We start from the raw sequence: 26,786 nt of genomic DNA on the forward strand, positions 1-26,786 counted from the left end.
CTTTGGCTTTACAGAAAGATGCCATTTCAGAGTCAAAGTTAAAAAAAATACTGTTAATTTTATCTGTTGACTCTTTTCCAACAGGGAAATTGCTGGAGCAGCATTAGAGCTGGGACTAATTAGCAGCAATAGATGGGAGTGAACTGCACTAATAAAATGCGACTGCAGCTGCGGGATAACAGGGAATTACATGAGGATGGTACCAGGGACTTCCACATCTAAAGCACGTTCATTTCCTTTTTCCCAAATTTCAGCTAATAGCTGAGCCCCAGTAAACTCTCCTGTCAACAAAAGCAGCTGTGAGCATTCACTGCACATCCACTCTGGCTTTGGGGATTAAAACCATTATTCTACCTTTGTGCATGAAAGGATCACACAGGATCCCACTGTTGCTCCAGGGTTTGATCCCCACATGTTCTTTCCAGCAGATGCCAAGTTCAAGCTTCAGCCGGAGCACACTGTACGAGAATATGCAACTCTACCACCACAATGGCTAGAAAAAGAGAGCTGTAATTTACTTACTATGCAAATTGCAGCTAAAAAAATCTTGACTTCAGTTAAAACCCAAAAAATTCATTACTCACTCAAGAAACAAGATGATCAAGAAGTGATCATCTCAGCAGAAAAGAAAAATTCTTGAAAACAAAGTCATAAAACTAGAGGTGAGGAGATGCAAAAAAAAAGTGTTTTGGAAACTTTGAAACAATTTATTCAGTTGTTCTGTACAAGATTAACAGTTTTCATACCACCCCCACTATCTTCAGCAAGACAGTCCCAACACACACACAAAAAATATAATAGTAAACTGCAGCTCTTGCACCTGGAAGGAACTGCCGTACTAAGTGCGTGCCGTGGGAGCCTCGCCTCCCCACACCGTCACAAAAGCGTCACAAGTTGCCTCATCAAGGCAGAGACACCAGACTCCTGGCTCCCCATCTGCTGTCAGGTTTCCACGTGGTTCTGCCTTGCTGCGACTCTGCTCCGTGTCATTCACTCATTCATTGCATGTAAAGAAAAAAAAAAATCTCACGGAATCTCCACCAAATAAACATTTCCCTGAGGCAAGAGGCTTCGCTAAATTCCTAGAAGGAGGGCATTCTGCTTGGGCCACACACACAAGTGCTTCCCAGCAGAAGCATTCAAGTGAAAGCAAAGAGAGGGAGTAGAGCCAGTACCTCGAGTCACTCGCTGAGAGTCCCTGTCCTGCCAGGTGTCTGAACACTCTTTCAGCTACCATGGGAAGTTGAAGGTGCAAAGTACCTCTCAGGATTAGGCCTTCAACGGGAACCACACGACATCCACTGCTCAGAGTCCATCCATAACTGCTGTGCTTAGTTTTAATAACACAAGTTCTGTCTTTGGCTCTTTTGCTACAACCTAGGTATTTTCTGTAAACAAATTTTAAATCTGAGCTCCTTTTTGTTTGTTTTTAAGTACAAACAATGCAATGATCTTGGCAAATTATGTATCAGCTTAAATTGAAAACAGTCCATCTTGGTTCTTACCAAAAATGGGGAAAAACTAAAGCAGGTTATTTGCTGGTATAATCAGTGTCAGCATCCTTCACTAGCTAAAGAAGGAGGCTGAAAGCTTTTGTTTGAAAAACCAGTAAAGTCTATGCGGATCAGAGCTACCACTGCACAATTAGGATGTTGCTGTGGGGGCCTAAGAAAAGGCAGACTGGGCAAAAAGGAGAAAAATCAAACCCCATAAAGCTCAGCTAGCACCACAGCCTGCCCTTAGCTATACACAGATTGACAGGGTGTGCTCAGGAGAAGCATTTACGTCTAAGAGTTAAAAAATTAAAAAGGAAAGATAGACCCCAATTCTAGATGGTCCCCATTCCTGCAGCTGTAACAAGCACATGATCCTAGTGCAGAAATCATTGAGGAGAGCAGTATTATTCTCTGGAATTCATTTGACTAGTAGTGACCTTGGTTAATCTAGATCATTCCCTTGCCCACCAAAGAGATCACAACTGACAACCCTAGGAAAGAATGGCTTCAGGGGAGGGTCTGGAACCTGCTTGCACAAGCTCAGATAAGAACTGGTGCTCTTGCTGGATTTGGTACTGTTGTTCACAGTCACCAAGACACCACTGAAGTCCAGACAGTGCAGCTTTTTCTTTTGATGTGCAACCATAAAAAGCTCTATTAAATAAAACAGAATACATTTTAAATACAGAATGATTAAAAAAGGGTTGAGAAGCACACAAAATAGGGCTGAAATGTGTGTCACTAGTCCATTCTTGCTCCACCATAAAAGGCACTGGAATTATGTCTTCCTATACACGTGACATGCCAAGAAGTGTCCCATTCAATCCAATGCATTCGATGGTAATGAGGATAAAACTGAGCAGGAAAAAAAAGCATCCATTTGGAGGAAAAAAAATCCCAAACCCAAAAGAAGTAGAATTCTCAAAGTCAATGACTGCATCAAAAAATGTCTCTCTAAAGAGTCTTCTTTCTTCTCCAGAGGGGAACATCAGGTGGTTCATTAGATTCACCACAGAGGAAATGTTTAAGTCCTCCAATTAACTGTAGCACAGTTTTATAGTACAATTGAAAAGTCAGTCAAATGTCTTCAGAAAGCACTGGCAGTGCTAGAATTATCCAAGTAAATCCGAAGCCGAAGAAAGAAGCACCTTTCATACCCTCCAGTGGGAGACCAAGGAGGTAACTGGACTTGGAGGTACTTGGCAGATACAGACACAGGTGGGTGGGAATCCCCTGCATGAAAGCCAAGCCCCCCAAGTCTCCCTGCAAGTTCCGGCTCCTGCCAGTGCCAGGGAATGCATGAAGGGCAGCAGCAATAAAACAGTGCTACAAAATGCTTCTCTCATTAGGGCATGGCTCAAGGTGGCCCATTGCGTGGGGCTTAGCTGGGAAAGCCTCTGAGCAAACGCACCAATGAGTTTCTCATCACGGTTCAGTCTGTCCAGTTGATGTGAAAAAGAAAAAAAAAAAACACCAAACGAAAAACCAAAACCAAAAAATGAGACACAGCCGGTATCCAAAGTCCATGACCTGCTCCTCTTGGTTTTATCCTATGTGTGCTCTAGCTCTCCTCCTTGCAGACATCACAACTTGCGCTGCTGTGCATTGGACCCTTTGCCGTGAAGCTGAGAAGCATCTGAAAGAAAATAAAACCAAGTGGAAAGGGGGTTCAGCATCAGCTCTAGGGAGCTGCGTGCAACTGGGGCAACCAGATCTCTGCACAGAAAGACCTACTTTTCCCTTCCAGCACCACGGAATCTGGGATAAGAGGACATGCTTGGAGACATCTCACACCTGGGAGCAGCGCTGCCTCTGCTCCCGAGTAAGGGACACGGGAAGCACCGAGGGTCTGCTGTGGCCTCCCAGCAAAAGCACCACAGCATAGATTCAGATACTGGTTGATTAGCCAGCCTATGTCCTTCTCTAAAGGCCTCCCTACCACATCTCCTAATCTAGGATACCAGAAAAACTTGGTATTAGCTGTCCTGCACCTAAAGGTGGTTTGATATCACACCATTAGTACACATTTGCCATTGTAATGAAGGCTTTAGGTGCCCACTGATCGCGGCAGGAATCATAGGAATCTAACCACTGAGGTAAAAGAAAGGAACAGACATGGAGGGAAAAGAGAAAATGCACTGAAGAGAAAAAGGAAGGAAGTTTAAGGAAGCAGAAGTTTTCCAGAAGCAATTAAAACTGCCATCAGACCATGATGAACAAATGGGTGCACTGAGACGTGGTTAAAGCAGCAGCAGCACTGAGCAGCACAGCAACAGCTTCTTCTCCAGGACAAGGACAGTTGTTTCCATGCAAGAGCTCAGTCCCAGCAGATCATGTTTCCAAAGCACGCAGTCAGAGCCATCGCCACAGCACCAGCACCCAGGCACCTCCACCAGCAAACGCAGCCGTGACAACACACAAACAAGCACAGAATGCTCCTTGATCAAAAGCTTTTTGATAAATGCCGGTATAAGCACTTTCAGTTAAGACATCAATGTCTCCTTGCATTTGTAGCAACCTCCCAACACACCAGAGTCCCCACAGCTTTCAGACAGAGCAATGCAGCTGTGGCCATCTGGTTATACAGCCAACCACAGTTTATTCCACAAAACAAATTAATACCTTTTAAGTCTATGGTGGCCATTTAAATATCATCTGTGTTCTTCTACAAAGCACCACAATTGACAATATTGAGCACTAAGCTCCATCTCCAATCTCTGTGTGAAAATACCAAGTGAGAAAGCGGGACGCTGCTGAAGCTGTCTCAATGGTCAGGTTTTCCTCACTTATTCCTAGTTACCTCTTGTCTACTCACAGCTTATGACAACTCCAGTAACCACTTGAAATTCCCTCAAATAACAGGACAGAAAACTCCTTTGCACTGACACAGAATACATTTCACAGCCCAGGTTCAAACCAAAATTAATCACCTCACTCTCCAGTAACTGTGAATTTACAAACAGGAACGGTCTGTCACACCAGTGATCGCTGCTATAATAGTAACTTCTGCTTCTCCTCTACCACATTGGCATGGCCTAACAACTCACCTCAAACTTCAGCAAAAGAAGCAAAAATAACTAATTCTTTGAATTTTCACCTGCGCACAGCACTCTTCTTTCTTCAGCAAACAAGCGCTGTGCCAGCAGTCAAGGGCATTTCAGCTCATACAGCCCAGTAGGACAATCACAACAGGAGCAGGCACGGAGACAACAGCACTGAACTGCACCGAAGCGCTAAAGGACACTTGATCAAGAAAGCAGCAGTAGTGATTACCAACAGGATAAGCAACTCCCTGAAGCAGGTAAGCCCAACCTGCTGGCCCTGCATTTCAATTTACTGAACCCTGCATGGATCCCCTTACTCCTCACCTTCCTGCGCAGTGCTACCACATTTACACATGTTCACAACCCACCAGGCAGGGCTCCATTTATATGCAGAGAAGGTGTTCTTCAGAAATCTCTTGTTTTATGCATTGCTTCTACAGGTGTCAAACTGGGGCAGGAACAGGCTTAACTGCAAAATCATCACTTCAACACCAAGTTAAGCAGTCTCCATTTACACTACAAACTTGTCACAAAGGACATGTAAGCAATTAGCTCAGCACACAGACACAGGACATTCTGGTCTGACACATTTTATATAGGTCACTAGTAACAAACTCCACAGAGCCAGAATATTCATTCCTGGGCAGTCCTGGCAGACGGCGCATAAACATGCCCAGCTCTAATCCTGGCAGGATAATTCTTCACCGCAACACAAGCAGCAAAGCTGGGTACCTCCAGGAACCAATACTTGCTATAAGCTCTGACGGTTCATCATTCCAGAAACGCATGAGTTTACCCTGAGTAACGAAAAGGAAAGGACACGGAGCGCTACACCTCGCTTTGTACCTCGGGGAGGCCGTGGGCTTTAGCAACGACCGCACCAGTCAGACAACGTGGAAAACCGCTCTGCTTTCACCCCTAGAAGTATCCACTGAGATACAGGATGACTCATGAAGCAAACACAAACACGACTGTCTGACAAGTTACCTGGCAAACTTTGCGGTAAATGAGTGGACAGGGCAGAATGTGGGAGTGGCGCTGCATGGTGGGGGCTGGAGTGCAAGCCAGCTAGAAGACCTAGAGAGAAAAACAAAGAAAGGAGCGGGGAAAAAAAGAACAAATATACATTGAAGACAGAAATGAGCAGAGGAGCAGCAACAGTTAGCCTATAGCTCAGTTTCCAGCTATTGGGACTTCTGGGCTAGGTATAGCGATGTGCCCAAGGTTCTCCAAATGCAACTGCTGGAGATATAAGTGCATGAACTATAGCATGAAGCAACAGCAAGAGAGATGGGTTGGTCTGCAATGGGTTAACACAGCCAAGTGTTGGCATTCTCATGTTACTCAACAGCACAGGTGCAAGTAACACACATGGGCATGACCAGGAGGATACTCACTGTGGCCAAGGCCATGGTGGAAAGTTCCTGGAGCAGGTCCTGTAACTATTGCATCCTTTGATACTCCTGCTTTAGCAGAGGAGTCTGAACTGAAGGAGATGACATGAAGAGGGAAGGAATGAATAGGAGAGATAATACCTAACGGGGTGGAGCTCAGGGCAGCTGGCAGCTTTGGATTGCTGGACTTGTAGGATGGAGCCAGTACACTTAAGGACGAAGAACTCGTTAGCAGCACAGCTCCACTAGTTCCTTTCTGAAAAGCAACAGAAAAGGTCAGTCAGAAGTGGGAAAACCAAGGCATGGCATCATTCATACTTAGAGAAAAACTGCAAAAGATGGAGTGCTCAAGAATTCCTCCTTGCAAGAAACAGTCTCCCAGCCAGGGCCCAAGAGCTGCCAACTCTTGAGGCCGCCTGGAGGTGCACGGGACACTGGCACTCTTGCTGCTGGGTGCTACGCTCTTGTAAACGTGACTTTACTGGATTTCATGCTGTCGTTCCCTTACTCTGGAACTGTACCTCCATTAGGCAGAGGAAAAGATTACACATTGCTTGCGAGTTCCAGGGAGGAGGCTTCCTACTCACTTTTGGAGCATATCACTGCTGACAACTCAAGGCACCAAGGCCTGGTGTAGCCCTGCACCCAAAAATGTCATTTGAGATCTCTTCCATGGAGAGCTTTTCAGATCTCTATCACAGTAACAGACAAGGTGCACAGGCTGAACAGTACACATTTTTCAGACTCATTTAAATATATTTAATCGCCCAGCTCTTTCCACTTGCCACAAAAGAAGGCAGGTATGAGCAGCCAACAACAAATTAATACAGCAGCATTAGAAACAATTACTTTTTTGTTATAGATGAAAATTAAGGCCATTAAATACAATGGCTGAATAACACAAGTCTGTACAGGTAACCCAGGAGTCCTGCATAAGATATTATATCCCAATGAACTGCCAGACCCTGAATTCCTTAGCGTGCCACTGAGCTCAATTACAAACATCACTTCAGTAGCTTATGGCAGCAAGCAGGGAGCAACAGAACGTGGACAGAGATAACCACCAAAGAAAGCTGGGCAGGCATTTTGAGTTTATAGCCCAGTACCATAGGTTATTTATTCTATAGGTCACCCATGAAAAAAGTGGCAATAATACTAAAACTGCTTGTGATAATTTAAGGAAGGTCAAGATTGCAGACCATTATAATTCTATTTTATGCAATGATTTTTAGTTCTTGTGATAACTTCCCTTACTGCACTTGCTCCTGACCCAAATGGGAGCCCTGCTGTCCCTGTAACTTGCAAAGTCGGGGCAGGAACATTATACAGCCTATGCAAAAATTGGAGTCTGGAAGGTACCACAGTTATTTTGCTTAGTTTTAACTTTAAGCTGACAATGAAAGCTTGAATTCAGGAGTGCAAGCCCATGGCAAAGGCCAGGACTTCCTAGCCTACACAGCCAAGATCCAGACAGTCGTTCAAGAATTTCAGGAAATTCTTTTGAAGTCATCACTTTACAGTAGGTCTGAACAAGTTTGGAGACAGCCTGACACAATGCCCTGCATTCTGGCTTTTGGTTAGGCCAGCGCACCCGTGCTTACCGGCACAGAGGTAGAAGATGCAGTGCTGCTAACAACAGCTGGCTTTAGGGAGGAGGTCAGCAATTTGGCCACCCCTTGAGTGCCCCCACTAGAATCTCCATTTGAACCTCCCGGAGGTGCCACCAGAGTCAGCTTCTGCGAAACAGGCATCTTCTTTGCTGAGGAGCTTGAGGAGGGGCGGCTGGAAGCCTGGCCCGAGGAAGGGGTCTGCCCACTGGGCAGCAAGCTCCCGGAGGAGCAACCCTGGTTTGCAGAAGCTCCAGAGGAGGAGCTGCTGGAAGAAGGCCCATGCTTGGAGAGGGAACCAGAAACGAAGGGCGATTTGTAAGATTGTCCTGAAGAGCTAGAGCCACTTGAGTGCTTTCCTGTATGGCTGAGAGATGATGAGGATGAGCTTGGGCTCTTGTGGGAGCTGCTGGAGTTTTGGGTGCTGCCTGGTGACATGGAGGAATGGAAGCTCTGAGCTTTGGCTGATGACTTGACCTGCTGGAGGAGGGAGCGTTGGGGCAATGGGGAGGAGGACTTGGGATTCTGCAGTTTGACAAACGGAGCTGGGGAGGTGAAAGTTTTTTGTAGCTGGGTGCCTGAGTGAAAGACCTTCACCTGAGAAGCCGGCACTGAGGTGGAGGTCTGAGGCCCATGGCTTGGCCGGACCAGGCCGTGGTGTTTCTGCTTAGCCTGGTGCGCATCCGGAAGGATTTTGCTGGGGGAGGCTTGGCAGGAGAGCTCTTTGTAATTAGAGTTCTCTGTCTTTTTGTCTTGAGAAGACTGGCCCAATGCCAGGGCCTGCTCAGCCAGGAAATTTAGAGGAGACTGGAGGGAACCAGAGGATGATGTAGTGGAAGGGTTGGACTTCGGAAATGTCCTCTTCTCCTCTGAGGATGCAAGAGTTGGGATCTTCTCTGGTGGAGCTTTTGGAGCTCCGGGAAGAGTAAAGTCAGGGCTCCCTCCCGCTCTGCTGTTCAGCACAGCCAGTTCCTTAGAGACTGCTTCGAGGGAAGAAGTGGGATTACGAATTAAGTCCTCATCCAAGGAGTCATCCATGAAGGTGGCAGGAGTGCCAGCGCTGCTGGCTGCTTGGGCTGTCTCAAGGGACAAGAGTTCTCTCGTTTGGGCACTAAGGCCCAGAGCTCCTCCCTGGGTCTCCGCAGACAGAGCTAAGGTGCTGCTTGAGTGCATTGAAGGAACAGAAACTGACACCTTTTTATCTGGCTTACAGGAAGATTCCTAGAACAACAACAACAACAAATAAAAATCACACGAGAAGGCAGAGTCAGAACACAGGCAGGGTTTACCACTGAAAAGGGAAGGGAATGTTCCCAGTTTGGGGATAAAAGGCAGAATAAGCATGTTCTGTGCCTGCCAGGCCCCCACCTCCCTCCCAGCTGCTGCTGCCATCAATTTTAACTGCTGTTCTAGTCGTTTTTTCAAGCCCAATACTGACTAGAGCCGTTTCACTGTACAACTTTCTTGTACCTAATGTACAGATAACAAGACTCACATATAGGATTTAAGATGACAGTCACTTGACTCTTGGTATATGTCAACCATGAGAACCAGAAAACACAGAACTCACCTTCACTTTCACCTTAGTAGGAGCTACAACTTTCTTCTTCGCCCTGTTTTGAGGGAGACAAAAGAAACATGGCTCACTGAATGCCTGCAGGGAAGCATCCAATTAGGGAGCACACTTGGGCCCTGTTAATGACGATCCACTGAGTCTTTTGCAAAGAACCAAGGGAACAGAGGCAGCAGCTCAGGTTGCTAGGATTCAAAACCATAAGACATTTGGTTGCTGCTCTAGGAAGCCCCAACTCTCACACAGGGGAATGAATTAGGGAGCAGAGCAGAGTCTGAAAATGGCAGCAGAGCAGTGACAGCACTCAACAGACACGTCCTGTACCAGCTGCAGGGCCAGGAGCTACTACAGGAACCCACTGCTGACCTAACTGGAACAATACCCAGAGAGAAACTGATACAGAGACTGTTTTGGAGAAAAGCTACATATTTCTTTTAGGTTTCCAGAAGAAGTCAAGGATGCAAAAGCATCTGCCAAATTCACAGAAAATAGATCATTTGGTCTGGTCAGATGCAACCTCTGGTACAAGACATCCCTGAACTGCTAGAACAGTATGGCTGAGGGAAGGATGACTCTACACACTATTTCATAAACCTTCTCGCACTTCTCCTTGCTCATCCAGTGCCAAGAACAGGACCATCTGTCAAACAGACAGACATCAGCCTAAGTCCATATCTTCATCTATCATAGACTGCCAGCAAGATCCACAAGACCCTTTGGCATTAAAGTACCTGCACAGCTGGATTCCGATGGCTCTCTTGGTTTGCCACCCATAAGCCTGTTGCACTCACCTGCACTAGCTTGAGCTCATTGTAGCCCTCCTTTACTAGGCAACAAGAAAGAGGGGATCCAGAATCCAGTAAGGACCGACTGAACAGGTAGAAATAATCACAGTGCTGACACCACGCTCCGTTTTACCATGATCTGCCTCCCAGGGACTAGCACAGAGGCCTGACTCCAGTCTGTTGAACAAGGCCAGGAGGCAACCTGGCTCCAAAGTTATTGTCTTTGAGCCTAGTGTAAGGCTAAAGCACCTCAGGAAGGCTGTGGTTGGGAGATGTCACACACAAACAACTGCTTTCCCTAGACTTCCCCAAATGAAGCAACGTCAAACTATGTGATGGGAGCCAAGCAAGCTCAGGTGCTCCTGCATGATCCACCCAGGCCCCAGGGAACGGAGTTGACCAGTTATCACTCCAAAGGAATGCTGCGCGATACTCACAGGACTGATGTGAGGTGTCCGTGTACACGCCTGCTCTCCTTAAACAGTGTCCTAAGAAGGGAAGAGAGCAATGAGAAGTGATATCCAGCAAGACCCAGTAGAGCAGCTGGGATCACTGGAGATAATAGCTGCACGGTACAGCAGGGGACTCAGTGAAATTAAAATCACAGAGAGCAAATATTCATCCCTTTTCCAGGAAAATCCTCCTGAGCTCCCCCACACAATTCACTTTCTGGGGAGCTACGCTTATAGGCACTGGAAAGGCCATTAAGGCAGTTGTTGAACAACAACTAAGGAAAAAGCTCTGCCAGCTTAAAAAGCTGACAGCCAGTTGGAGAGGCAGTACAATCATTCAAGCTGAGCGTTACTGCTGCCACAGATCATCCAAGAGCTGGCAGACCATACAAGAGCTCTTCACCAGCTTCAAGGGAGCAAAGGTTACCTTCCCCTGCCCAAAATGCAGCAACATGGATGAGAAGCCTTCCCACGTTGCCTGTCTCTGTCGCCTTCATGTCTCCAAACAGCTGTGGTGACTTCTCAAATCAGCACAACCATTTCTGTAACAATTGATTAACCACAACTAGTAAATAGAGCTTCATCTAAAATGCTTTACTACTGGGGCTAAGTAAACCAGAATTTCACATGAATGCTATAGCACCTAAACCAGCTGCCACTCAGCTGCTGCTCAGCTGCTTTCTTAGATGTCAGGGTGAGAAGCTTATAAATACACCTGCAGTACTGCCACGTGGAATACGCTTCCCATCTGCCATTAACAGCTTGATAAAGACTTTAGTCATCCTTTTTCTTTTAAAAAACAAGCTTATTTTAACGCTATATTCTGCTAATTTCCTTTTAGCGCTAAGAAAACAGAATCATGGCAGGGCCTCTCTGAAACCAAAGTTGCTGCTCTGCCCATCTTCAAGTTCCTCTTAAAGATGAACTTCTGTGATCATGATGACAGTGAATCAAGTTGACTTGTCCACAAAATTGTTTACAGTTCTCCTAGCATTGCCAGTCCCTCCTGTTCCCTTTCATGTGGCTATCAGTTTATTCTCTGTCTTCAAACCACAAAGCCACAGAATCATAGAATATCTCGAGTTGGAAGTGACCCGTAAAGACCATCAAGTCCAACTGCATCAAGTCCCAGCAGGAGAAACCACTGTCCTCGAGCCACTGGAAAGCAACCAGGAAAACCACTTTTATTCAGCTGCTCTGTAGTTAACTTCACTGGAAGGCCCTCCTACATTGAGTCTTAGGTGAACATCTGTACACCTAAGAATAGTTTTCACCTATAAACTAGAGCCAAAATATTTTAATTTCCTGTTATTTAAAGAAAAAAGTTTTTAAACTTGGCAAGCTGAGACCCTCAAGCTGGTAATATCTTCATGAACTAAGTAGGAATCTGCATGCACCTCCCAATGCCATCATTCAGCTCCCATACACTACAACACCACACTACAACTGTGCATATTACTGTACTTTGTGTGCACATGCTACTGCAATAAGTGGCTGTAGACTTTTCCAAACGGATCTGTAATGTGCTACTCATACTTACGGCTCTTAAGAACTGGTACCTACTTCTTCCTTTACACCCCATGAAACCCAAAAAGTAAATTCTGCAGAGAGAAGACAGCACTGCCCAGCTCTTTAAATGCAAAGAGACAAAGATTCCAGTAGTAAGATTGTACAGTTGTCCTTACTTTAAAATTACTGAGCAAAACAAACCAGGCCAGAAGCTGATAACAGTCCCAGCAGCATGACTCTCTACAATTTGTATGGCTCTGTGCAATTGCCAGCTCAATGGCATGGATGATGGAGGGCATGAAAGAGCAGGAAACAGCAGCGAAGACACCAAATAGGGTAACAAAAACTACACCAAATTCCTGCTTACTCTGCTGACTCTATGATCTGTCTAGTGCAAGTCCGTAAGCCACTAAAACTTTCTGCTTTGCTTTCTTTTGGGAATACTCTAGGGAAGACTTCCCAAAGTGTCTGAAAAATTTGTCTTTCATGAAACAGATTAAAAAGTGATCCTTTGTAATACAGATTCAAGAAACCACAGGCCAGTCAGCCCCAACCCAGTCTCAGTTCTACCTTGTAACTTGTTACTGCCAGTGGCATCCATCAGAAGTCAATACCAGGGCCAAGACTACTCAAAATCGTCATTTACAACCTGGACGACAGCACAGACTGCACTTTTAATAAGTTTGAGATGACATGAAAACAAAGGGAGGGGGCAGAATATGTTTTGGAGGGCAGGGCTGCCATTCACAGGCACCTTGACAGGCTGGAGAAGGGGCCAACGCAAACCTTGTAAAGTTCAACAAAGACAAACACAAAGTCCTGCAGCTGGGATGGAATAACTCCACGCAGCAACACAGGCTGGGCAGCAACTGGCTGTGTAGCAGCCTTGCAGAAAAAGACCTGGGGGTCCTGGGGGACAAGTTGGACATGAGGCACTGCAAGAGTGTAGTGCTGAGAACTAACTATATACTGGCACGTATGAGAAAGAGCACAGCCAGTAGTAGTTCAAGTACTTACTCTCCTCTGTTTAGCACTTGTGAGGCCACATCTGGATACAGCATCCAGTCTCAGGGTCCCCACAATACAAGAGAGATGGTGACAAACTGGAGACAGTCTAGGGCCACTACAATGTCTGAGGAACAGGGACACATGACAGACAAGGAGAGGCTGAGGGAACTGGGTTTGCCTAGCCTGGAAAATTAGAAGACCAAGGAGGGATCTAACATCAGTCTTCCACCACCTAGAGAGTGTGGGGGGCAGGGGGGCATAAAGAAGATCGAGCCAGACCTTTCTCAAAGGCACACAGTAAAAAGCAAAAAGAGGCAATATTCAATTCAGTGCAGCAAGGAGAATTCTGATTGGAAATAAGGAGAAAAGAGTTCATGAAGAGTGACTAAGTACTGGACCAGGGGCCCAGAGATGCTGTGGTAGTTTCCAGCCTTGGAGATTTCCAAAACTCCACAGGACAAGGCCCTGAGTGCTCTGATCTAACTTGGAAGCTGGCCATTCTTTGAACAGGAGTGGGACTAATGACCTTCCGAGGTCCCTTATGACAGTGAATCCCTGGAGTACAACTTGATGCTTGCTCACCTGGCCTGCATCCAGCCTTTTGGCCAAAGGGGCTTCACCTCTCCATCTAGGAAGGTCTTCACAAAATCCTCTAGAGACTGAGCCTTATTCTTGTCAAGGTCATAACCATCCAACTTAATCTTCACCAAGTGGCAAAGCAGCTCCCTGAAGAACAGGAAGATTTCAAATACAGTTACGCAGATGAACTTTCCCCAGTTGAAGGTCACGCTGTTTATCAGGGGCTGGATAAATATACCAAGACATGCTTGGCTCTGCATAACACCTTGCTAATAAAACTGACCCTGCACTGCCTCCGCAAGAAAGAGGAAAGGAAAGGCACATTCCTTGCTCTGTGTGTGCACACAGAGTGACGTGCCAGGGGAGAAAAGCCCTGTTACCCCTTCCCGTGTTAGTATCCTGAAGCAGCAGAGGTAGGAAACCAGTGCCAGAATTACAGGTGCCATCAACAACTGCAGAATTGAACTTCACTGCAGACCTCCGTGCTGAGAGGCAATGAGACAGCAGGACACAAAGCTTGCTTTGTTCTAAATCAGTCAGCCGTCTACAGAGCAGCACCCCAAATTGTTATGGAACATGATGAAGACGACAGCAGGATTGATTCTCATTTTATCCTTTGTCCCTCTCCCCTTCACACAGCACTCTGTTTTCTGTCAGGCCCCTGGGTGCCAGGGGCAGCAATCCCCATTAGCTGTAACTGCTCACGCAACCACAAGTCTGGTCTTGTTAAGAATCCAGGCTGTGGGACCTCAGCAATTCAGCTGAGTTCCTTCTTTTCCCAAAGATCTGTCCCTCTCTTTTGGCCCCTGCACCAAGGTTTCTTAGCTCTTCTCTCAGAGTTGGCGTGTGCCTGAAAACAGCTTACTTTTGCAATGTATATAAGGGTGATATTTAATAGTGGCGATATTTAATAGTGGCTTCCATAAACAGCACAGTCTGCCACAAACCTTTAAGCTGACGCTTACTACAGAAGATGAGTGCTGATCTGAAAACAAGATACAAATACTGAAATGCTTCACCTCCAACTGCATAGAACAGGACAAGTTACAGGTTCACTTAATATCTAAATTATGCAAACCTGATTTCATCATTCCATTGAAATTTCTTTCGTGGTCCCACAACACGCTTCCCTCCCTTTTCTTCATCCTCATCATCATCAGAACAAACTCGATCTCGCTGCTCTTTGTCCTTTTCATCTTCCAGCATCCTAAAATGGAGACAGAGATATTGTGGAAGGCATTGACCTCCTGATTCAAGGACAGAAGTATCTCTGAACAATACTGTGTTCAGAGGTCTCAACAGTCAATGGTAACACACACGCAGGAAAAGGGCCTAAATCTCTTGCTTAGGGTACAAGCTGAGCTAAGTGCTCAAGGCTAAGAAATCTCCCAATACTGTGTAATAGAGGCCACAGGACTAATCAAGGTCTGACTGTTCTCAGGCTGTCATGGTCCTAAAAATACACCCACACAGAAGTGAAACACTTCAGCCAAGTTCTGGTCCCATCAGCGCTGCTGCAGTCAGCATCGTCATAGATAGCACAAAAAAAACATACACAGCTTCATTAGGCCAATTAATGCCTGTCAGCAATTTTTGACTACAGAACAAAAATAGGTGGTATACTTCATGAGAGCAGCCTACACGTCACAGGGAGCTTGCTGAGAAGAGCTACAGATGCATAAAGAGCAAGCAAGGAGCTTACTTGGCAAACTTGGCCTGAGTATGGGCTTGGCATTCCTCCTGGTACTTGGCCATCTGCTCTGGCATGGCCCTTCCAATGGCTTCCTTTAGTTTCTGCAGAGGTTCCTTCAAGCGGCCACCCTAGAGCAATCACAGAACACACTGAAGTTCCACATGGCCTGTGCCAGATGAGACACCCAGATCTGGCAGGTTGAGACCCGGCCAGTTCTGAATCCACACCACCAGACGTGGTGCCAGCACCATGCTCAGTGGAGGACACCACCACATTAGGTAGACAACAACCACGCTCTGGAGATCAGGGGTAACATGCACACCAGACAGGGCTGTGCTGCCAAATTCACTCACCTGCTCGTACAGGTAGAGCTTACGGGCGCGCTTGACCAGAGTGTCCTTACTGCAGGGGAAGAATGCAGCCAGGTGGGCGTACACCCCTGAGCGGACCTGGCTGTTCAGCTCCCGGGTCTGCAGCTCTATGCTGAAGAACAAACACACACAACATTAAGCAGGGACCTGGCCAGCATTCCCTTAGCAACACAAATGCAACTGATGCATGCTGGGGGCTGGAGGCAGGGAGAGGGACAAGGTACAGCCTGACAAACTACAGGACAGTTCTTCAGATTTTAGAATCAACAGACTCAAGCCCTTTATCCCAGGCTATGACTTTTAGTAGAGTTTCAGACTGTCTGGAAAAGGAACATCAGGACATCAGCCGTATCATTTATCCTGCAGTGCTTCCTGGCAGCTGAAGTGCAGGACCATCAGGCAATGAAATGGGAGATATGCACTGCTTATGTCAGATACTGCAACAGTCTAAACCAGGATAATATAGAGCCAAACTTTATTCCTTGGGCTTGAACGTACTTCCCAGTGAGTAGGTTAGAGAGGTCAGCGTGTGGCAAACCCACCTACACAGGTACATATAACTTAGGAGACTAGCTTTTTCTCAGTGTCACTAATAAGCGTAAAAACCCCAAACTAACTCTATGGCAAAGTCATACGAATCTATCTAAATCTCTTCTGAATGTGGTTAGTTATCACTTTGACAACAGATTACGACTGTTGGTGCAGTCAGCACTGGAATGCGGAAAGGTGGTAATCACCACTTGAAATGAGAGGCAAACAGACTCCCAAACTTCCCTTCGGCAATTCCCTTCAAGTGCCTTGAAAAACCTTAATGAAATTAAAGCCTCTGTGTAACTATTATTACACTGCGATGATCACAAAGCTGTGTGCGTTCAGCAGCCTTCACCAGGCACTTGAAGAAGAATGAAGCCATTATCAACAGCTGCATGAAGCAACACTGGCATTCTATAATTGGGGGACTCAAACACAGAGCAGTGATGGAATTCCTCCAGTTTGTGCAGAATGTCAGTTGAACACAGCAGCCTTATCCCATTTATAAAATATTCCATATAGCACATAACATAATAGCAAAGAACACACCTGACATCTCTGACACGGAGAGATCTACTGTTCTTGTATCAAGCCATGATCACAGGTCAAGTGACCAAATTTAGGCACATGGATATCAAGCATCATCTTCAGAACAGGCCTTTTTACACATCCTCCAAGATTCTCCTACCTCAGTTATACATCATATTTAAACTGAAAGCCATTACTGGAAGATTTTCATGTTATCCTAGGTATATTCTGCATGGAGGACCTGTGTAAGGACACGCCCACAACTCCTGCTAAACCTGCTCTTAAATTTACCAAAAATGCTCTGCCTAAGATTCTCCTTTCCCACTCTTCTCTCCTGGCAGCACTTACTCCAGTATGATGTTGTTGATATCCTGAGTGAAGAATCTCTGTTTGCCTTCTCCCTCTGCAGCTCTGGCAGCCTGGAAGTGAACAAGCAACACATGTCATCAGTTCACAGACAGAGACAAGCAAAAGCAATCAAGTGTTTTTTAAACCACTTCAGAAATACTGTAAAACAAGGCACAGTTTTATTCCATCAAGCTCTGCACCAGCTACCTGCTGTAACTGGGCTAAAAGATGCCACAATCGACAGACAGAAAAGGGATTGTGTCCTGTCCTCTCCTCTCACACCTCCTCAGTTCAAGTCCAACCTGCCATCTGAACTGGTAAGATCATGTCCTGCCCACAAACCTTCCCATTCTGGATTCTCCTGTCCAGATGCACTAGAGTTGAGTGCACTGGAGTTACTATACTGGAGTGAAGATTCCTCCATTTAACAGGGCAAAGGAGACAGCCTGGTGGCAACTGGCCTCCTTGGCATACTTCCCATGGGGAGAGGGGACAGTTCTAGGGCATGGCTTTACCTTCAGATAAGAGCTGTTAGACTGAGTAATATGAGCATAGAACTTGTCCCTGGAACAGGAAAGATCATCCTAGTCACGTTTAATGACCATCAGGGATACTCATCATTAGGCTTTCTAAACCAACCTGGACACTAAGCCAAGAAACCAACAGAAAGAGTAGCAGCCACAGGGGACACGTTATTTCCAGTCAACACCATGGAAACTAAAAAAAAAAAAAAAAAAAAAATCCTGTTCAGGAAGCTTCCTGAGCTATGACTGCAGCACACACAGTACTGCCCAAAAAAAATCACACCCATGAAAAATATGTCCAGCGGGAAAATAATTCCAAAAGATGAATGATAGCAGAAAATTGCCAAGAGCTTTCCATCTCTTCTGAGTGGGACTGTAAACAAAACTGAGATTCACCACAAGGCACCACATCAAGTTACTGATTCCTTGCATGGGAAAGGAGACCAAGAGAGAAGGGCGTGATTTTGAAATCCCCCAATTTAACATTCCAAGGCTGAGGCTGGTAAGTGATTAATTTATGCCCAGAAGGTGTACATTCCTCTCTGTCAGCAGCAGGTCATAGACAGCTGGTGATATCAAAGGAGAAGGCTCAGTGCTAAAGAGAATCCTCAACAGGAAAATTCTTTTAGGAAGTAGAAGGTTAAAGTCAAATCAGTTCAGGCAGAAAAGGAAATGCCAGGAGGCTCCATTTAACTCAGGGGATGCTCCCAACTTCTGAGATGGAAAAGACCTGGATCTCAGACAGAGCTATGGCACCTCTTCTATCCCATGTGCAACAGAGTTCACATCCCAAAGTCCTAACTGACCGAGAGGTCTCCATTTGTTAAATCTTGAGTTTCTCCTCCTTGGTTTATTTTCTTAGCATATACACTTCATCAACAAGAGACACAGCAGCAGGAAAATTTAAGTAGGAAAATCTGTGGGTAGCCTGATATTACACTGTCTTGCAGCAACATAACAATTAACTCGATATCATGGGAGCCTCCGTAATATTCTCCTTTAACTCAGATATAGTTCAGAAACAGCTGTTCCAGTGTTTTCTGTTAACAGCATGAATAGCAAACAGAAGAGCCCATTCTTGTTATCAGCTGTGGCAATACTTTATTCAATTCCTCCTTCTCCTCCATCTGCTCACCAGCACTATATACACTTAAAGTTTCTCAGCAGAACACTGTTATCTTTAACAGAAGCTCATCTTCAGTAACAGGAGTTACTAAGTAAGAGATGCTTAAGTAACAGGTGCTCTAAATTGATGTGCCCCAGAAGGCAGAACACATACCACCACAGAGCTCCAAGAGTACTGTTTACGACTCAAAATCAATGTTTACAAACAACACTAGTAGCAGGAGCAAAACACCTCAGCATTTATTGACAGGCTGATGGTGACAGTCCTCAGAGCAGGGAAGCCCCATAGCAAGTCTGAAGGCACACTTCTGTAACATGCCAGGAGAGGGATCCCTGACCAGCACCCAGAGCTTCCCAAAGCACCTCACATTTTGGAGAAGATGGGTGAGTCCCACAGGAGTCCAACTGCAGGAGGAGCTACTGATGAAAAGACGTGGGATCACTCTTCCAGAAATTAGTATATTCCACTCTCTAAATGGTACCCCAAGGCTGAGATGTTAAAAATGGGTAAAGAACCCAAATTGCCAGTGACACAGGTCCTATATGGGAGATGCCAAATTGTACCCATGCCTCAGTGAAGGTATCTGCCTGTGTATGACATGAGAAATGGTTCTACCAAATCCTCAAGCCCCATCTACAGGGCTTTTCATGCCTTCTCACACTGTGGAGCAGGTAATGCTTTCCAGCTGCATCCACTTATTAATAATTTACATACAGATCACTGCATGCCACTTCACAGACACTGTCCTGACCATCACAGCACATTACAACTATTATGGTGGAATTTGTTCTTCAGCCTCATTAGTTCACATTTTAAGTTCATTCATCTTAAATTGACTTTGGAAATTACTTCTTGCATCAGATCCATATTTTGCCAAGAGAGGTAAAACCATACAGACAGGTGGGATACTGAGTGTTACATTCAGTAGATGACAAGACCAAAGACTTTGACACTACCTGTCATCCAGACACTCAAGAAAGTCACTTGGACATAAGAGAAAACTGGGTGACACAAAGGTGTGACCCCACATAGCACTGCAAAACTCCCCCACTGGAGTGTGCTCTGTCTCTGGGCGAAGATACACAAACCCAGCAGAGCTGTTCCCCCTCCAGCAATCACACAATCCTACAGCCCCGCAGCGAACTGCCATACCTGAGCCAGCTCTTTGATGCGTTTCTCCAAAGGGGCTGGCAGACCTTCTGGGAGGGATGGTGGTGGCTTGAAATCCTGCTCCAAGCCCATCCCAATAGGGTCGCTCCCATCCTCCACATCAGCAAAGGGACTCCCTTCTGGGGACTCACTGAGGAGCCGCTCCAGGTCCAGGTCCATTAAGGAGTCCATGGCTGTCGCTGCTTGAAGCAGGTCATTATCGGTGGTGTGGCCAAAGAGCGAGAGCAAAGGGTCAGGCATCGCCTCTGCCTCCCTTGGGGCTGGAGGTTCTGCTGGTGACGGAGGCACCACTTTCTGCTCTTCATCTTTTTTCTTCTGAGCATCTTTCTCCTTTTGAAACTTCTTCAGCATCTCCTTGACACTAAGAGCACCAGAGTATTTCTTCTTCTTCTTTTCCTTACTTGCATTTAATGCCGTAAAGCTGTAAACAAAGTACAGAGGATGAAAGATAATTGAAATGAATACAAGATGAAGGGGAAGAGACAAGGACACCTTCGCCCCGGTTCACTTCAGCCATTTGCAACAATCCCCTGGAAAATCTTAGCCCCTTAACCAGTTATACCAGGAAAAATATTCTATGGCCTCTTAAGGTCCTGCTGCTTGTTCAGCCTGGAGAACGGAAGGCCCTCCTTCCTCACTGCAGAGAGCTGATGGAACTTAAACCATCTCCACCGACTTATGCTCTTATTTAGCTACATGTTTTATTCCAGCAAAGATGATTTGAAAATGCACAAACAACTAGTGCAGAGGAAGTGAAGCAAGAGAGAGTTAGCGTGACAGCAGCTGATGCTTTCTGCATATGAAAACGAGGAGAGCCAATTCCCTCTCTTAGGGCTCTCCAATATCTGTTCCCACCATCAGTGCCTAAACAGAGCTCCACGAAAAAACAATATTTCAGCTAGCTCTGTCCCTCTGTGCTCAGACACTCTCGCTGTGGAGCTTTGCTCCTTCCCTGATCAGCTGCCTCTTCTCCCACTTCGGAAGCAACAGGGGTTTACCTACTGGTGTTTCTGCAGCACACACTCAAGCCAATCCCCCCTGCAACAGGTACTACTGCAGTGTAACAAATGTCACCTGTAACCCTGAAGCAAGGTGTCGAGCAGAAAGCATTCCCTCCCCTCCTTACCCAGCTTTTGGGAACTTGGACTTTTTTGATTTCTTTTCCTTGTCATAAGAATCATCTTTCTTCTTCTTCTTCAGTTTTTCACCTCCATCTTTCAACTTCCGCTTCTGGAGAGGGTTAAAACGGAGTCACAATCAAAGCATCTCCTACTCATGGAATTGGATCTGCATGCCCAGAACCACTCTCGGCCCCCTCCCAAGAATCTGAGAGCAGCTCCTTCCCCACTGGACACATTAACCCAAACCCCTTACATCTATCGCCATGGTTCTGGCACATACTGTCTTCAACACTGCACAGTGCACCCAGCTTGTACGCTAGAGATGATCCCACCAATAAAGGCAATAGGATGCCAAGAGTTCCTATTCTTTCCCTTTTAGCTGCCTCGCTTCAGCATTATGAAAACAGGGCTGCCTCCAACAGACATTGCCAAAGAGAAACACATCTCTAACAGGGGAAATCACTGAGAAAGCTGGCTTGCTGACCTTGGGACACTTCTTCTTCTTCTCTTTAACATAGTCATCTTCAGATTCAGACGCTTGCCGAAACTGCAGTGTTCCCGAGTTGATGTAAAACCCTCCATACTTCGTAGTAAGAGAAGCCGGAACAAGCTCATCATACTGGAAATAACAGAGAACAATCTGTTGGCACTGGAAGCTTTGTTACCTGATTCTGCAGCTGAGCTGCTTGGAGAATGGAGTGGGACTTGTGCTCCCCCAAGAACAGAGAAGGCTGTGGGCACGCCTGCTAACCAGCATCCTCCTGCCCTGCGCTTGCCCCAGGAGCTCTTGTTCCCCAGCCCTGGCACACTCCTGCCTTGCACCCAGCTCAGATTCCTCCCAGACACCAGCAAAGACTCCCGGCAGACAACTTTAACCACTCTCACACCCCACCCTGTACTCACTGCTTCAGAATTATCGATGAAGGAGTCGGATTCGTCGTATCCATACCCCATATCAACCAAGTCCTGTATACGGTCCTTTCTACGTCTCTTGCCACCCTAAACAAGAAGAGATTGACTGTGTTCATCTTTCTTTCCCAGTTGCCGTGGGTATAGCCCTGACACAGGACACTGATGCTGGCTCCAGTACAGAAAAGAGAATGAGAACTTTTTTGCTCCTAGCAGCAGCAGAACCAAACCAACATTAATTCCTGTCATACTGTAATCTCAGGACATAGTAAATCCAGTTTAGGCCTTGTCATACAGAACCAAAACCAGTGCGGCCAAACGAAACAAAACGCTGACCTGCCAGACAGGCTGCCTTCATGCCAGCAGATTATACATCAAATTGAGTCTGCGCTCCTTCAACGTTTCTGCCAGTGCAGAGATGGATTGTTCCCCCATAACTGCTATACAGTTGGTACAAACTCAGTACTACACACGTCGAACACATGCAGTGCCTTAGGGTGACCCATAGGTCAAATTTGTATCACAAGACAATACAGCAACTGGCTATTAAAAAGTGCCAGGTGTAAAACATAACACAGCTTTATTGCCATCTACAGAAGTAAAGCAAGAGGAAGAACAGCAAAGAAATGCATATGGGAGATCAGCGTCTCTGACGCTACCCAGCGCAGCACTTTCCTAAGGGCAGCTGACTCACCAGAGCACTGTGCTTAGAGACTTGATAGATTACATCATGCCACAGTGACAAGGCGTAGAAATTAATTTGTGCTTAATAAAATTAGATTTTATAAGTTACAGTAAGTTATTTGCCACTACAATTGAGAACGTCATTCACTTTAATCAGACTCATCTGATGTAAGAACATATCTAAACTATTTTCATGGACCACAGCCCTGAGACAGGAAAGGAACACAGAAAACAGCAGCTTCCAGCCAAGATAAAGGACTGCAGAACAGGAACATAAAAGCTAATCTCCTGGTTGAGAGCTGAACAGCATTACCCATTCTAGGAGGTAACATCATATAAAGAAGAAAAACTTACATATTTTTCTTCAAACTTCCTAGCAAGAGCCTCCACTTTATGCCTTTCCTTTTCATCATCATTAAAGGGATCAGTAGGGTCTTTCTTCTGTAAAAATAAAAAGAGACAAAAACATCAGAGCCAATCCTGACACAGCCACCAAAACCCTATGTATTAAACTCACCCCGACTAGAGCATCTAGGAAGAAGCTCAAACAAATCAACCTTTAGTACAGTATTTAGTATAAGACTGTTTAATATCTTCATCAATGACACAGGGGGACAAAGTGCACCCTCAACAAGTTCACAGACGACACCAAGCTGAGTGGTGCAGATGACACACCTGAGGGACAGGATGCCATCCAGAGGGACCTGGGCAAGCTCGAGAATTGGGTCCATGTGAACCTCACGAGGTTCAACAAGGCCAAGTGTGAGGTCCTGCACCTGGGTCAGGGCAACTCCCGGTATCAGTACAGGCTGGGGATGAAAGGATTGAGAGCAGCCCTGCAGAGAAGGACTTGGGGGTACTAGTGGCTGAAAAAAGGTGGACGCAAGCAGGCAATGTGCACTTGCAGCCTAGAAGGCAAATCATATCCTGGGCTGCATCAAAAGGAGTGTGGCCAGCAGGTCGAGGGAGGCAAATCCCCCGCTCTGCTCTGGTAAGACCCCCCTGCAGTGCTGCCTCTAGCTCTGGAGCCCTCAGCACAGGACAGACACAGACCTGTCGGAGAGGGGCCAGAGGAGCCACAAAAATGATCTGAGGCTGGAACAGCTCTGCTGAGAGGACAGGCTGAGAAAGCTGGGGTGTTCAGCCTGGAGAAGAGAAGGCTCCGGGGAGACCTGATTGTGGCGTTTCGGTACTTATAGGGGGACCCACAAGAAAGATGGGCACAGACTTTTTAGCAGGGCCTGTTGCAATAGGACAAGGGGTGATGGTTTTAAACCAAAAGATGAGAGATTCAGACTAAATATAAGGAAGAAATTTTTTACGCTGAGAGTCATGGCCCAGGTTGCCCAGAGAGGTGGTAGATGCCCCATTCCTGGAGACATCCCAGGCCAGTCTGGACAGGGCTCTCAGCAACCTGATCTGGGTGAAGATGCCCCTGCTCATGGTAGGAGGTTGGACCAGGTGACATTTGAAGGTCCCTACCAACCTAAACCATTCTGTGATTCTGAGAGTCTCTCTATGTTTTGGGTGCTCTCTCAGCTAGTTCTGTACCTATATCTGCTTCTCCCAACTCTCAAAACCACCACCACCAACAACGGCAGCATGAACCATCAACTGACTGCTAAACAGTTCTGAAAAGCAACAGTAAAAATTAGTAGAATCCAATCAACTTTCTTTTCATAGAAAAACACTTGCAAACAAAGTTTAGATGCTACAGAAGTTTGCAGGCCATCAATTCTTGAGAAATGGCTTTCAAAAGGCAAACAGAATTGTCAGGCAATGCCTGGAAGCACCATTTTCACCATACAGGAAGAGATGTCAAGCACCGAGGTGGAAATATTCATGTCCAGTAGAGCAGGGTCCCACAAAAGATGCAGCCACATACTGTAGAAGCATCTCTCCTTAGGATGCTCTTCAGAAAAGAGCTGCTCATAGCTGCTAGCCAGCTAGGTACCAAAAATAACTTTAATCAAGCAATTCCAAACTAAACAAGCAACATCCCGCACTCTGCCACCAACACATCACCTTTCTGATATGACATTCCAGCCAAGGCAAAGGAGTGAGACAGCATGGCCTGACAACAAGAACCCCTGCCTGGATGCCAGTTCTCCTGCCTGCTGGACACCTGCCCACCCTCCTTCCACCCCTCAGCACCTCACAGCTAACAAACAGCTAACAAACAGCCAACTCTCAAAGCAGCAACAGTGGAAAAGCCTTTGAAATCTTCAGATACAATAGCAGTTCCCCACAAGCCATGACGACACTTACTTTGTCTCCTGAAGAACCACCTTTTACTTTCCCTCGACAACTCTTCAGAAGATCTGGGTAGAAAAATTCAGGACAACGCTTGTGATCTGGTTCGAAGAGAGTAAGTGTGATTCGAACAGCTGTCGCAGCCGGTTCAGAGTCCTGGGGCTGCTCTCCATCGTCTTTCCGAGACCTCTTCAAGAAGCTGCTGCTCAGTGGACCATGGAGAGTGGTGAACGAAACCCTGTGGGGCTCTGTCATTGCTACAGCCAAGTCTTACCAGTCCTCATGGCATAGTTCCCATTGCCTCACGAAAGCTCTGCCCCAGCTGCACAGATATGGATTTCACTGGACGTTGGTAGTGGAACAAGTCATTTGATTTTTAAGTTTTCTTGGGCAATGACAAGTGCCTGTGATGGTAGAGCTTCCTGCAATCATAAAGGAAAGAAGTCAGTTCTAGAACCAGAACTCCCTCGAGTGCTGCCCACCACCACATCTCTGGCTTCGCCCCATGCGGCTCCACTTCTGCCGGCTGATGGAAACACAGCTCGGAGGGAACCAAACGGCCCCACCAGACCGGCTGGGACACAGCCCAGCAGCCCTGGGCAGGAACACCGACCTGGGCCGCACTGCCCCGGGTAGGGGCTCCGCTCCAGCCAGCAGCTCAACCGCTGCACGGAGGCCCGGACACCCCTGGCCCTGCCCCGGGCCGCTCACCGGCCCCTCCTCGCTGCCCTCCGGCCCGACCCGCGCTCCCCGCGGCCGCCCCCGGGAGAGCCGCCCCCCGCCGGGAAGGGGAGCGCGGAAGGCTCCGGTCGGACCCCGCGCCCTCAGCTCCGCCTGCTGCACCGTTCAACAACGGGCCCCGCAGCGGGACGCGGCCGGTAACGGTCCCCCGTCCTCGGGGCTTCCGTTCGGCCCGGGGAGAGCAACGCGGACCCCGGCAGCCGCGGGGGGCTGAGGGGAGCCCCGGGCCGGGCTGCGCCGCCGGAGGGAGCCCCGGCCGCTATGAGGGGGAGTGGGCCGCGGGGAGACCGAGGCGGCCGCCGGGCTTAGGGGAACCGGGGGCCCCGGTGCCGAGGGGGGAGCGCGGGACGCCACTGGCCGGGCGGAGGAAGCGGCGGAGCAGCGGGGCCGGGCGAGGGCAGCGGCGGGGCCGCCCCGCACTCACCGCCGCCGCGGCGGGACGCGGCCGCCGCCGAGTGACTCCCGGGCCGACTCCGAGCCCCGCTCCTACGTCACGTGCAGGGGGCGCTGCCCTCGCGCTGAAGCTCCGCGGGCCAATCACCGCCGCCGTCGCAGTCACGCCTCGGAGGAACGGGCGCCCTGACGCCCGGCCGAGCCCACGTGACGAGGGCGAGCCTATCCGCGCTGCTGCTGCCGCCCCGTCCCGGCAGCCCTCGCGCGGCGGCGGGAGGGAGGCGCAAGATGGCGGCCGCGGGGCGGTGGGCGGACGTTAAGTTTGCCAATGATACTAAACTACGAGGCGTTGTATATTCCTTGGAGAGCAGAGAGGTCTCAAAGAACGATCTGGATAGACTGGAGAGCCGGGCAACAACCAAATGTATGACATTTAACAAGAGCAAGTGCCAGATTCTCCACCCGGGACAAGGTCAGCCTGGTTACACGAGGGGAAGAGGCAGGAGCTCTGTGTTCCCAGTGACCGTGCTGGGAAGGAGACTCATGGGGAAGACAGGTAGAAGCCATTTCCCATCCTATTTATACCCACTCTCTTCCACTTCCTGATACCCTTTTGCACTTGGCTAATGGCACCAGCTCAGATCTAAATAATCAGCAAACAAGATCAGAAAACGCAAGGACGGCAATGGCATTGGTATCCAGCCCTACAGGAGCATCAGAGCCCGTGGAGTTCACAGTTCACAATTCACCAGTTCACAGCCTGGTGCTGTGGCTTTTCTCTGGCTCTGCTGAAGATCCATCCCAGCCAGGCTGGAGTTTCAGAGCAAAGCACAAGAACCCTCCCCAGGGCAGAGGCCGGGCACTCTTCACTGCTTCACCTCCTCAAGACTGGACGCGCGAGTGTTGCATTTAAAACATCCCTCCAGGCTGGTAGCTGTGCTAGCATG

General features: G+C 47.5%; 1 protein-coding gene across 1 annotated transcript; it reads right to left on the bottom strand.

Moving 5' to 3' along the window:
* Nucleotides 1–759: 759 nt before the first annotated feature.
* On the bottom strand, nt 760–25,942 carry UBN1 (ubinuclein 1). Its single transcript, XM_065645298.1, has 17 exons — nt 25,871–25,942; nt 24,721–25,127; nt 22,807–22,893; nt 21,763–21,858; nt 21,344–21,478; nt 20,865–20,968; nt 19,721–20,159; nt 16,919–16,989; nt 15,494–15,623; nt 15,150–15,268; nt 14,526–14,654; nt 13,451–13,594; nt 10,337–10,387; nt 9,112–9,154; nt 7,536–8,762; nt 5,938–6,190; nt 760–3,132 (listed from the first exon to the last, which is right to left on the bottom strand). Exons 2-17 carry the CDS (start codon nt 24,958–24,960, stop codon nt 3,080–3,082), a joined length of 3,321 nt encoding a protein of 1,106 aa, XP_065501370.1. The 5' UTR covers nt 24,961–25,127; nt 25,871–25,942; the 3' UTR covers nt 760–3,079.
* Nucleotides 25,943–26,786: the final 844 nt, after the last annotated feature.

This window comes from Caloenas nicobarica, chromosome 14 (assembly GCF_036013445.1).
Source record: "Caloenas nicobarica isolate bCalNic1 chromosome 14, bCalNic1.hap1, whole genome shotgun sequence".
NCBI classification, from domain to species: domain Eukaryota; kingdom Metazoa; phylum Chordata; class Aves; order Columbiformes; family Columbidae; genus Caloenas; species Caloenas nicobarica.

Bases quoted from the DNA above. Each gene is read 5' to 3' on its own strand.
- UBN1 (XM_065645298.1), bottom strand. From the start codon at position 24,960: ATGACAGAGCCCCACAGGGTTTCGTTCACCACTCTCCATGGTCCACTG. The intron at 22,894-24,720 runs GTAAGTGTCGTC...TTATTTTTACAG, and splicing joins GTGGTTCTTCAGGAGACAAA to AAGAAAGACCCTACTGATCC. The intron at 3,133-5,937 runs GTGAGTATCCTC...ATTTTCTTTCAG, and splicing joins CCACCATGGCCTTGGCCACA to ATGCTTCTCAGCTTCACGGC.